At 44.7% G+C, this 12,000-nt stretch overlaps 1 protein-coding gene across 4 annotated transcripts in view; it reads right to left on the bottom strand.

The window, feature by feature from the left end:
• Window positions 1-12,000, bottom strand: part of SOX5 (SRY-box transcription factor 5) — a 490,387-nt gene that overhangs the window by 224,279 nt on the left and 254,108 nt on the right. For all 4 annotated transcript variants that reach the window (XM_029058134.2, XM_029058136.2, XM_029058133.1 and 1 more), the window contains one exon: window positions 9,087-9,173. In XM_029058134.2, the coding sequence (XP_028913967.1) occupies window positions 9,087-9,173 (87 nt within the window). The remainder of the gene's footprint in view (window positions 1-9,086; window positions 9,174-12,000) is intronic.

The following is a 12,000-nucleotide window of genomic DNA, read 5'->3' as shown; positions in this document are numbered from 1 at the left end:
CCTACCCGATCGATACATTCATATCTGTCTCCCACATTAGAACGAGAGCTCCTCCTGGGCAGGGAACACGTTGCTTTGTTTTGGCCGTATATCTCAATCACCTAGTAGAGTGCATTTAATACCGTTTCTACTATGAGTAATAAAAGCATTTATTAATTGCCTACCGGGCGTAATGTTCTCATTAAACACTTGGGAAAACACCAAACAAGTGACACATTCTTTGCCCGTCAAGGAAGAGCTTATTCAGGGGAGCGTGGGGTTTATTCGGCTCAGTGGAACCTCCCCAGTGCCGAATAAAGTGGCGGGCACGCCATAAATGTTACAAAAATACTATCGATGGGCTGGTTTGTTGTCCGTACAAGGTAATTAGGGGGTGAAAAGGAAAAAAAAAAACCGGTGCGTTCGATTCTCGCTAAGTTCCTTTCCCAACCCCAGCTGTATCTCAGTTCAGAAAGGACGACACGTGTTCCGTGTGGCATTTTCAGAGCGGGATTAATAAACATTATCATTTGATATTTTCACGTTGTCTAACAGAGATCACGACTTAGATTTGACTGTTACCAGAGGGTCTGGCAGGATGTTGACAAAAAATAACCCCACCCCTCTAAACACGGCCACAGTTATAGACCTTGCTGTCTTTTCCTAAACCACAGAGGGCCCTGAAAACAGAGTCTGACTCCAGGAAAGAGGGAGAGTTATTTTTCCTAGGGAAAAAGAAAAACAGCTCTGGAATGAAATGGGGCTTTTTTCACCCTGCCTCTAAAAGTTTACTGTTTTTCTCTCTTTGAGACTAAGGGTAAACTAATGGCAAAAGAAACCTAAACCTCTCCCTCACGTCCAATTTTTGCCTTCTCTGTGCACTTGCCAAAAAATAATTTCGCGGTAGCAACTTTAAACCCAATACTGATGAAGTGAGCACAGTGCTGAGCGGGTAACACGCCGGCCTTGAAAAACACGAGACAAAACGCGCTTCTAGACCTAATATAAACACAATGAAAGCTTCAACGGTTCAATGGAAAAGCGATTTAACTCAAAAGTGATTGGACAAAATGAACATTCTGCTGGTGGACGTTCCCGTTTAAACTAATGACACCATTTGGGTGGGTTTTTTTTTCCACCTCACAGTAAAATAAAAGACCCAATTGCCAATTCAAATATGAAGAGAAATGACAAAGTAACTGTTAAGACCCTCGCTTTTAAGGAGAAGAAATGGTACTTTGTTCCCCTTGCCGACACACAGAGTAGAATGTCTACTGCAACGCATAAGTGGGTGCGTGGCTATATTAGAGACGACTTTCGGGTTGTCAGTCAATCAATCAATCAGTCATCGGTATTTAGGGAGCATCTGCTCCCTAGAGAAGCAGAATAGCCTAGCGGATAGAGAAGGAGCCTGAGATTCAGAAAGAGATGAGTTCTAATCCCGGCTCTGCTACTTGTCTCCTGTGTGACCTTGGACACCTCACTTGACTACTCCGGGCCTCATGTACCTCGTCTGTAAAATGGGGACGAAGACTGTGAGCCCCCCAGTGTGGCTTAGTGGTAAGAATACGGGTTTGGGAGTCAGAGGTCACGGATTCTAATCCTGGCCCCGCCACTTGGCAGCTGTGTGACTTTGGGCAAGTCACTTCACTTCTCTGGGCCTCAGTTACCTCATCTGTAAAATGGGGATGAAGACTGTGAGCCCCACGTGGGACTACCTGATTACCTTGTATCTATCCCAGAATTCAGAACAGTTCTTGGCACAAGGTAAGCATTTAGCGAATGCCACAGATATTATTTTTTACCGTGAACAAAGCAGTGCTAAGAGCTTGGGAGAAGACAATGGGATCCAGCTCCCTTTCCCTTCTGGGTCATCTACGCACTACGATCCGTGACCTTTGGACATTCGATTTTCACTCCACACCTCCAACCCCATAGCACTTATGCGTATATCTTGAAATTACGGATCATAAATTACTGATTCATTCATATCCACGTCTGTCTCCTCCTCTAGACTGAAAGCTCATTATGGGCAGCGAACACATCCGCTAATTTTGTTTTACTGTAGAAGCAGCGTGGTTCAGTGGAAAGAGCACGGGCTTCAGAGGACGTGGGTTCTAATCCCGGTTCCGCCACTTGTCTGCTGCGTGACCTTGGGCAAGCCGCTTCACTTCCCAATCCCTCAGTTATCTCATCTAGAAAATGGGGATTAAGACTGTGAGCCCCATGTGGGACAACCTGATTACCTTGTATCTACCCCAGCTCGGCACATAGTAAGAGCTTAACAAATACCATAATTATTATTTTACCGTCCTCTCCCAAGCGCTCAGGACGGTGCTTTGCACATAGTGAGCACTCAAGAAACGTCTTCGATCGATCGATTGATTCTCTGTCCAGGAGGAGGTACCGGTCCACAGGACGGTGTCACGAATTCCAGCTGGGTCAGCCACAGCCACTGTCTCTGCTCTCTTGGTCACCTCCCTGACTCTCCCTCTCCCCACCCCAAAACCTGGAAATCACACGCATTTATTGCCAAAGGGCGACAGTTGATTCTACCGTCTTTCCTTCTTAAGCACCTTTGGCCCGCTGGAGGAAAATTAGAACCATCGTGGCAGTCAGCAAGAAAACTGAAAACACTTAATAGCCCTGCTTTCCCCAACCTCCACCAAAGACTCAACCTTGCCCTCAATTTCATCAGAAACTGGGCTTTGGAACAGAACCGCTGAACAATGACTGAACTTGTGTTCAAAATGTGGAGCTTCAAAACAAAAATTAAAGCGGATGGAAACCCTCCTTTTGTGGTCGGGCTGGTAGGCCCCTGGGCGAGACGGAAAGGACTCTATTGAGTAGCTTATCGCCGCCGCTGCTACTTTTAAGTGGGACTTGTGAAGGGAAGCGAGGAGAGGAACAAATGATGGCCCCCTAGCCGAAGGACATCACAGGGATTCGGAAAAGAAAGTCTTCACAGCTCTGTATCCTTCACAGGGCCTTTTACTCCTTCCAAAAGAGAATCCCTGTGGGGGGGCAGGGGAGGGCTTGACGAGGGAGGAAGGTCCCCTGAGAATCTTTCCAAACTTTAGGACCTAAAGAGTTAAAGAGGTCCACTCGCTTTAAAGAAAAACAGCTGCCACATAAACTTAAAAACACCTAAATGAATCGGTCAATTTATCCAAAACTTAGAACGTGACTTCCACCCCCTAAAGATGTTTTCTTTAGGTCCGTTTGAATCCTTTTTCCTCTACTCGCAGCTAATCAACATCAAGTCGAGTCTACGCTAGTTGTGACGAAAACGGAGAGGCAGCTCCGGGTGTTCCAAATACCATTTTATTTTCATGGTATTTGTTAGGTGCTTACCATGTGCCAGACACTTCACTAAGCACTAGGGTAACTAGAAGTTCATCAGGTTGGACACTGTTCCTGTCCCACGGGGGGCTCACGGTCTTAATCCTCACTTTACAGATTAGGTAACCGAGACACAGAGAAGTGAAGTGATTTGCCCAAGGCCACACGGCAGACAAATGGCAGATCCGGGATTAAACCCAGAAGCTTGGGACACCCAGGACTGGGCTGTGTGCCCTAGGCCAAGTTGCTTCTCTGGAGTATAGGTTTGGCAAAAGTACAGTATAGACACGTTTCCATTCACATACAGTTTAGATACATACGTATATGTGACCACAGCGTACATTTATGATTACAAGGCATAATTTCATATTATGCATTTTACACTAATTAGGATTCCAGTGTGTGCGTATGTGTGTTTTTCATAAGACTAGGAGTCAAAAGACCTGGGTGCTAATCCTAGCTTTACTGATTGCCTGCTGGGTAACCTTAGGAAAGGCAGTTGACTTTTCTCTGCCTCAATTTCCTCACCTGTAAAACCTAGACTTAATACCTCTTCTCTCTCCCAGCAGACTTTGAGCTCCATGTGGGACAGAGACTGTGTCTGAACTGATTTTATTCTATCTACCTCTGTTCTTAGCATATTGCAGGACACATAGTGAGGGCTTAACACCCGCCACAATTATTATCATTATTGTTGTTATTATTATTGCTATTAGAAAAGAGGTTTATGGTACTTTCATTCAATAGTATTTATTCAAAGGTATTTATTGAGCGCTTACTATGTGCAGAGCACTGTACTAAGCGCTTGGAATGTACGAATCGGTAACAGATAGAGACAGTCCTTGCCCTTTGATAGGCTTACGGTCTAATCGGGAGAGACAGACAAAAACAATAGCAATAAATAGAATCAAGATAGCAATAAATAGAATCAAGGCAATAAATAGAATCGAGCAATAAATAGAATCTTGGCAAGTGCTTACTATGTGCCAAGCACTGTTCTAAGCCCTGGGATAGATACAAGTTAATCAGGTTGGACACAGGCACTGTCCCAGATTGGGCTCACACTCTTAATCCCTGTTTTTTTTACAGATGACGTAACTGAGGCACAGACAAGTTAAGTGACTTGCCCAAAGTCACACAGCAGACAAGTGGTGGAGCCGGGATTAGAACCCACGAAGCTCGGACTCCCAGGCTCAGCTTTATCCACTACATCATACTGTTTATTTCTTTAGAGATACACATCAGGTTCACCTTGGAAATTAATAATAATAATGAGTATGGTACTAGGTATTATGGTACTAGGTATTAGGTATAATACTAGGTATTAGAGAAGCAGCGTGGCTCAGGGGAAAGAGCCCGGGCTTTGGAGTCAGAGGTCATGAGTTCAAATCCCGGCTCTGCCACTTGCCAGCTGTGTGACTGTGGGCAAGTCGCTTAACTTCGCGGTGCCTCGGTTCCCTCATCTGTAAAATGGGGATGAAGACTGTGAGCCCCACGTGGGACAACCTGATTCCCCTGTGTCTACCCCAGCGCTTAGAACAGTGCTCTGCACATAGTAAGCGCTTAACAGATACCATCATTAGGTAAGCACTGTTCTTAGCTCTGGGGCAGATAAAAGTCTAACAGATTGGGGCTCACAGTCTTACCTGCCTTGAAATCTTTCAAGTTAATGCTCAGTGTTGAGGAATAATCCCAAACAAGATGTTATGAAAGAAAGAAAAGAAGGAATTCCACTGGATCCTAGTTGCACCGAGTAAATTTTTATCTGCTTTCATACAAGTGACTTCATTTGGCCATTTCTCCATCCTCAGATTTTGAGAGAATTCACAAGGCTCTGTCAGTGTATCACTGGGCATTTGCGGAATTCCTTCTGTGAGTTATTTTCCTTGTCTTCCACTCCCTTCTGCATCGTCCTGACTTGTTCACATTATTCCACCCCAGCCTCTGGCCTGAAACGTCCCTCCTCCTCAAATTTGACAATGACTCTCCGCCCCTTCAAAACCTTATTGAAGGCCCATCTCCTCCAAGAGGCCTTCCCTGACTGAGCCCTGCCTTTCCTCTTCTCCCACTCGCTTCTGTGTCATCCCGATTTTCTTCCTTTGTTCTTTCCTGACCCGGCCCCACAGTACTTATGTACATAACTGTCATTTATTTATTTACATTATATCTGTCTCCCCTTCTCTAGACTGTAAACTTGTTGAGGTCGGGTCTGCCTCTGCCCCTCCTCTACCCCTTCGCCCCTCCCCACTCCCCGTACTCCCTCCCTCTGCTCTTCCCCCTTCCTCTCTGCATAGCACTTGTGTATATTTGTACATATTATTTATTATTAATAAAATAGAGTAATAGGTCTATATACCTATGATTCTATTTATCTTGATGGTATTGATGCCTGACTACTTGTTTTGTTGTCTGTCTCCCCCGTTGAGACTGGGAACCTGTTGTTGGGCAGGGATCTTCGCTATCTGTTGCTGAATTGTACATTCCAAGCGCTTAGTACGGTGCTCTGCACACAGTAAGCGCTTGATAAATGCGATTGAATGAACGAATGAATGAAATGTGTCTCTTATACTGTTATCTGAGACTCTCTCAAGCGCTTAGTACAGTGATCTGCACACAATAAACGCTCAATAAATGTGATAGACAGACTGACTTTCTGAGCTATGCTAGACATCAACCCAAAACATTGCCTGAAAGGAGCAGTCACCACAGTGCAGGTTTATTCTGTCTGTTTTATGGAAAACATTTGGTTTTCAACCCAGACTATGTATTTCTCAATAGCGCTCAGACAGTTTAAACAAAAATCACCCCATCGACATAATCTTGTCAATTGGTCGTAAACTAATTCCCAACTCAATTATGAGGGTTGGATGGGGTTTCCCAATGAAAAGTAATACTTATGGTACTTGTCAAGTGGGTACTATGTGTTCAGAACACCGTTCTAAACACCGGCCACTGTTCTAAGCGCTGGGAAGGACAAGGGAAGCTTAGAACTCTGCAGAGGAGTTGATTCTAGTGTTAGTGGCTTGCCCTTCGCCAGTGAACTCTCTGGACATTGTTGGTTGTATTCCCACCAGAGCCCATCACTCAACGAGAGAACAGGGAGCCATTTTCAAATGCTCACAGAAGGACCGCAGAGCAAGACCAGTGTTCTACGGAAGCACAGAAATCCAGTACGTGGTCTTCTCTGTGAATGGCAGACCACCCTTTATTGATTTCCATTAATGTCTGTCTCACCCTCTAGACTGTAAGCTCACTGTGGGCAGTGAATGTGTCTGTTTATTGTTATATTGCTTAGTACAGTGTTCTACAGACTGTAAGTGCTCAATAATAATCATAATAATAATGTTGGTATTTGTTAAGTGCTTACTATTTGCCAAGCACTATTCAAAGCAGTGGGGTAGATGCAAAGTAACCACGTTGTCCCACGTGGGGCTCACAGTCTTCAACCCCATTTTACGGGTGAGGGACACCGAGGCTCAGAGATGTTAAGTGACTGGCCCGAGGTCACTCACCTGACAAGTGGCAGAGCCGGAATTAGAACCCACAGCCTCTGACTCCCAAGCCCGTGCTCTTTCCACTAAGGCACGCTGCCGACTGACTACTGAGAAGCGGCATGGCTTAGCGGAAAGAGCACGGGCTTGGGAGTCAGAGGTCGTGGCTTCTAATCCCAACTCCGCCACTTGTCTGCTGTGTGACCTTGGGCAAGTCACTTAACTTCTCTGTGCCTCAGTTACCTCATCTGCAAAAATGGGGATAAAAAATGTGAGCCCCATGTGGGGCAAACTGATTACCCTGTATCTACCCCAGCACTTAGAACAGTGCTCAGCGCATAGTAAGAGCTCAACAAAAGCCATAATTACTATTATTATTATTGCATAGGACGCCTGCTGGGCTTGTCCACTTTCCAGAATGCCCTAGCTGGCCCTTGGGTCAGGAAACTTCAAGGTCAAGAGCACGGCCTCAGCGGCAGAAATAGTAGCAGTGTGGCCTAGTGGCGAGAGCCCGTGACTGGGAGTCTGAAGTTCGTCATCTCCCACATCCTCCTGTGTCACCCTGACTTGGTCTCTATGTTCTTCCCCCCGTCCCAGTCCCACACCACCTATGTCCACATCTGTCATTTTATTTGTTTGCACTGATGTATGTCTCTTCCCCTCTTATAATAATAATAGCAATGGTATTTGTTAAGCAGTTACTTTGTGCCGATCACTGTTCTAAGCGGTGGGGTAGATACAAAGTAATTGGGTTGTCCCACATGGGGCTCACAGTCTTCAGCCCCATTTTACAGAAGAGGGAACTGAGGCACAGAGAAATGAAGTGACTTAACCAAGGTCACACAGCAGACTAGTGGCGGAGCGGGGATTAGAACCCACATCCTCTGACTCCCAAACCCGGGCTCTTTCCACTAAGCCTCGCTGCTTCTCTGGATTGCCTCTAATAATAATAACAATGGTGGTATTTATTAAGTGCTTACTATGTGCAAAGCACTGTTCTAAGGGCTGGGGGGATACAAGGAGATCAGGTCGTCCCACGTGGGGTTCACAGTCTTAATCCCCATTTTACAGATGAGGCAACTGAGGCACAGAGAAGTTAAGTGACTTGTCCAAAGTCACACAGTTGGCAAGCGGCGGAGCCGGGAATCGAACCATTGACCTCTGACTTCCAAGCCCGGGCTCTTTCCACTGAGCCACGCTGCTTCTCTACACTCCCTCTACACTGTAAATTTGTTATGCGGAGAAAATGTCACGGTTTATTGTACTTCCCCAAGAGCTGTGTATAATGCTCTGCCCACAGTAAGGGCTCAGTAAAAACGAATGAATGAATGAATGAATGAATGAATGAATCCTGCTCTGCTAGTTGTCTGCTGTGACCCTGGGCAAGTCACCTCACTTCTCTGGGAATCATTTATTGCCATTGTTCTTGTCTGTCCGTCTCCCCCCAGATTAGACCGTAAACCCATCAAAGGGCAGGGACTGTCTCTATCTGTTACCGATTTGTACATACCAAGTGCTTAGTACAGTGCTCTGCACATAGTAAGCGCTCAATAAATACTATTGAATGAATGAATCACTTCCCTGACCTGGAAAATGAGGGTTAAGACTGTGAACCCCATGTGGGACAGGGGCTCTGTCCTACTTCTAGACTGTGAGCTCCTTCCTACTTCTAGACTGTGAGCTCCTTATGGGCAGGAAATGTGTCTATTTAGAATTATATTGTACTCTCCCAAGCATGTAGTGCAGTGTTTTGCACACATTAAGTGCTCAATAAATGCGAATGAATGAATGAATGACAATCCCCTATCTACCCCAGCGCTTAGTACAGAAGTGTCTGGCCCATAGTACTCGCTTAACCAATACCACACTCCCCCCACAAAAAGATTAAATAAATAAAAAGGGAAAAGAATTTGGGTCACCTGATTCCCAGAGCAGTGCTCTTTCTACTAAATCATTTCATGTAGATCCAAAACCTTTCCCTTTGGACAAGAATGGTCTGGCTTCATTAAGACCATTCAGCATAATCACACTGTAAAGGATAAAATGAGCAAACAAATGCCATTGGGAAACTCATCGTGGGCAGGGAACACGTCTACCACGTCTGCCGTATCTCCCAAACCCTTAGGACAGTGCTCTGCCCACAGTAAGCGTTCAATAAATACCATCGATTGACTGTTGGAAAGAAAGGATGGTAAAAGCGGGAAATAATGGATACCTTTGAGCATGTAAATTGTTTAACTTTGCCCCCCCTTTGGATCCAAGTGAATTTATTACCTTTTATTTCTCCAAAGTTTCCCGTTCCCATGGCAAGAAGCTTGTCTTTCCAATCCTTTGATAAGAGCTTCTCAATACTGGAGGTTTCTAAGTGAAGAGAAAAAAAAAAGAAAGAAGTAAGCAAATCAACATGACTTGTCTCTCCAACACAGCTCATTAAGTGTCTATCTGTTAAAAATAAGACCACCCCTACTTCATCAACAAACTGATGAAAGGGGAGGAAAAATAAAATTGCATTTTGTCACCCGCTGTTTCAAAATCATTAGCTTTTCCCTCTTTGCAGAACAAAGCCGGGCTAATTCTCTGTGACAATGGAGTCACATAAACCTGTGGTTTATTGTTTTTCAATTTAGTGAACAAGTTTCTGTTCTAATGGATGCCTGTCATTTCAGGGTGTTCTTCTGCAGGCAAAAAAAAATAATAATTGTGTTGATCAAATGGAGGGTTAAAAAAAAGCAAAAAATTAGCTCTTAAATCTGCTACATGTAATTATATCCCTCTGTGTGTTTACAATTACATCCACTTTATAATGTGTGTTTAAACATCGTGCGGCGGTAAGGCCTCTGCCGAAAGAGTTGCCAGGAACACGTACGTTGCAAATACATCTTTTTTGAAAAGTTGGGAGGAGAGGAGCTTCTGAAAGATGGCGATATTCAGGAAAGGACGCCTTCCCGAGCGGGGGTATTTGTCCTGAAGTAGAGCACATGTTTAGTGGGGGGATTAAAGGGGGAGTGAAACAATACCAAATAAAGGATGGCTTGTTAGGCCAGCTTCAGTTACACATTTCGGTTCTCGTGGTTGGACCGTGCATCTCCTACCCAGGCCTCTAGATGGTTTACGTTGTGACCTCGCTTTTAGTCCCGGATTTTCACGTCTAAGTAAATGTAAACGCTAATAAAATTCAGAGAACATTAAAGTCGATACCAAACAATGTAATTGTATATTCTTGTCAGCCTTTAGATGGGTACACAATGGGCTTTCAATCCTACGATTAGCACTGCATTCAGTCGGAAAATGGAGTGTATTAAAAGATAAGTATCCCAGTATGTGCCATCTCAATAACAATACCCACCCTTATTATCTGGATCTAAGACATACACTGCTATTCTCCACATTTGTGTTTATGTGTATTTATGTTTCTTCAGGCATTTGTTTACCCCCTACTAGGCACATAAAGGGAGTACATGTTAACTTATCAAAGGGACCTTCGGGCCCGGAGACCCTACGATTATTAGAAACTGGTTAATTTTCTCCACAGTGAAGTGCATTCTCTTGTTTGCCTACCCTTTTGGATTCCCCAATTGAAAGCTGTCAGCGATTAGTGTCATGATGTCTGTGTAGAGCTTTCCATGGGAAGGCAGGGAAATTTTCCTGGAAAAAGCAACAAAACCTGGGCCTTCTCCCCACCGCTTGAATGTTAGAGAATTTCCGGGAAGTGAGAAAACGAACTGCTAAATTGGTATTTATTTTCTGTGTTTCTAGGGAGGAATGAAAAGGTAGAATGGACGCGAATGTATAGGTGAGCATATATGGCTAAATAATCCAGAGCTTCCTCTGTTTCCACGTTTGAACTAAAAAGGCTCGCTGACTAATTTTCTGCTATTTGCATATTGAATGAGATAGCTTTCTACCTTTTCTTGAAATGACCATTATTCGGCTTCCATAGAATGCTTTAAATGGCAAAGTACACATAATAAGGCAATAGCAATCAGCTAGGTGAATGACTTTTCAGAGCAATCAATGATTCTGCTCACCAATCCAGAGCCGCAGAGCTCCAGATGCACTTTAAACCCTTTTTCCAAACAACTTCCAAAGTTTGAACTTTCCCAGTTAAACCCTTTGTGAGGGAAAACTTTTTTTTCAAACCCGAGTAGGTCAAACAAACACTACTTTTTCTTTTTTCCAGCACTCAAAAAAAGAGAAGAAAAAAATCTCGAGGAGAGTGTAAACAGGCCACAGCCAATGTAGTATTTGCAAGAGGGGACGGTCAGTCATTAAAAGCTAACAAACCTTGGTTAAGCAGGAATCCAGCAATAGAAACCCATTGTGAACTAACAATAGCTTATAGAGCCTCCAGGCACCAAAAGCAGACCATTTTACTTTTAAGTCTATTGTCTGCAAAGTTCATGACAAAGCTTTTCCCCTGCAGCTAGACAAAATATTCACTGTAGTGTGCTCATAAAGAAACAGAAGTCTTCTGTACAAAGTTGCAGAGTTAAAGGGGCAGTAGCCAGTTTTCTTCCAGCGTGAGCGAGGGGAAAGAGTCAGGGCCCGGGAGTCGGAGGACCTGAGTTCTAATCTCTCCTCCGCCACTCGCCTGCTGGGTGACTTTGGCCAAGTCACTTAGCTTCTCTGGGCCTCAGTTTCCTCATCGGTAAAACGGGGATTCAATACCTGTTCCCCTTCCTAAGTCACCCTGCTTCATGGCCAGGTTCTTCCTTGTTCAAAAACTTCTGGGAAAATCAGTCATTCTCTCAGGCTGGGGTTCTAGGGAAGGGTAAAATCTCAAATCTGCACGATCGCATTCGCGACCGTGTCCTTTGCCCGCAATTCCCTTCCCCTTCAAGTGTGGCCAACTGCAACTCTACCGCTCCAAGGGCTTCTGAAATCACATCTGCCCCAGCAGGCCTTTAGTGATTAGTCAGGCAATCCTATTTAGTGAGCGCTTACTGTGTGCAGAGCACTATACTAAGGCCTTGGGAGAGTACAAGAGAACAGTAGACGGACACATTCGCTACCGGCAACGGGCTTGCCGTCTAGAGAGAGAGGCGGACATTATTGGAAATACACAAATTACGGATACAAATGCCGTGCGGCTGGGAGGGGGATGAATAATGGGAGTGAGTCAGGGTGACATAAAAGGGAGTGGGAGAAGAGGAATGGAGGGCTTAGTCAGGGAAGGCCTCTTGGAGGA

Source organism: Ornithorhynchus anatinus, chromosome 2, assembly GCF_004115215.2.
Source record: "Ornithorhynchus anatinus isolate Pmale09 chromosome 2, mOrnAna1.pri.v4, whole genome shotgun sequence".
Classification (NCBI taxonomy): domain Eukaryota; kingdom Metazoa; phylum Chordata; class Mammalia; order Monotremata; family Ornithorhynchidae; genus Ornithorhynchus; species Ornithorhynchus anatinus.
Note: the sequence above shows the minus strand (reverse complement) of the source record. Positions and strands in the feature narration are given on the sequence as shown.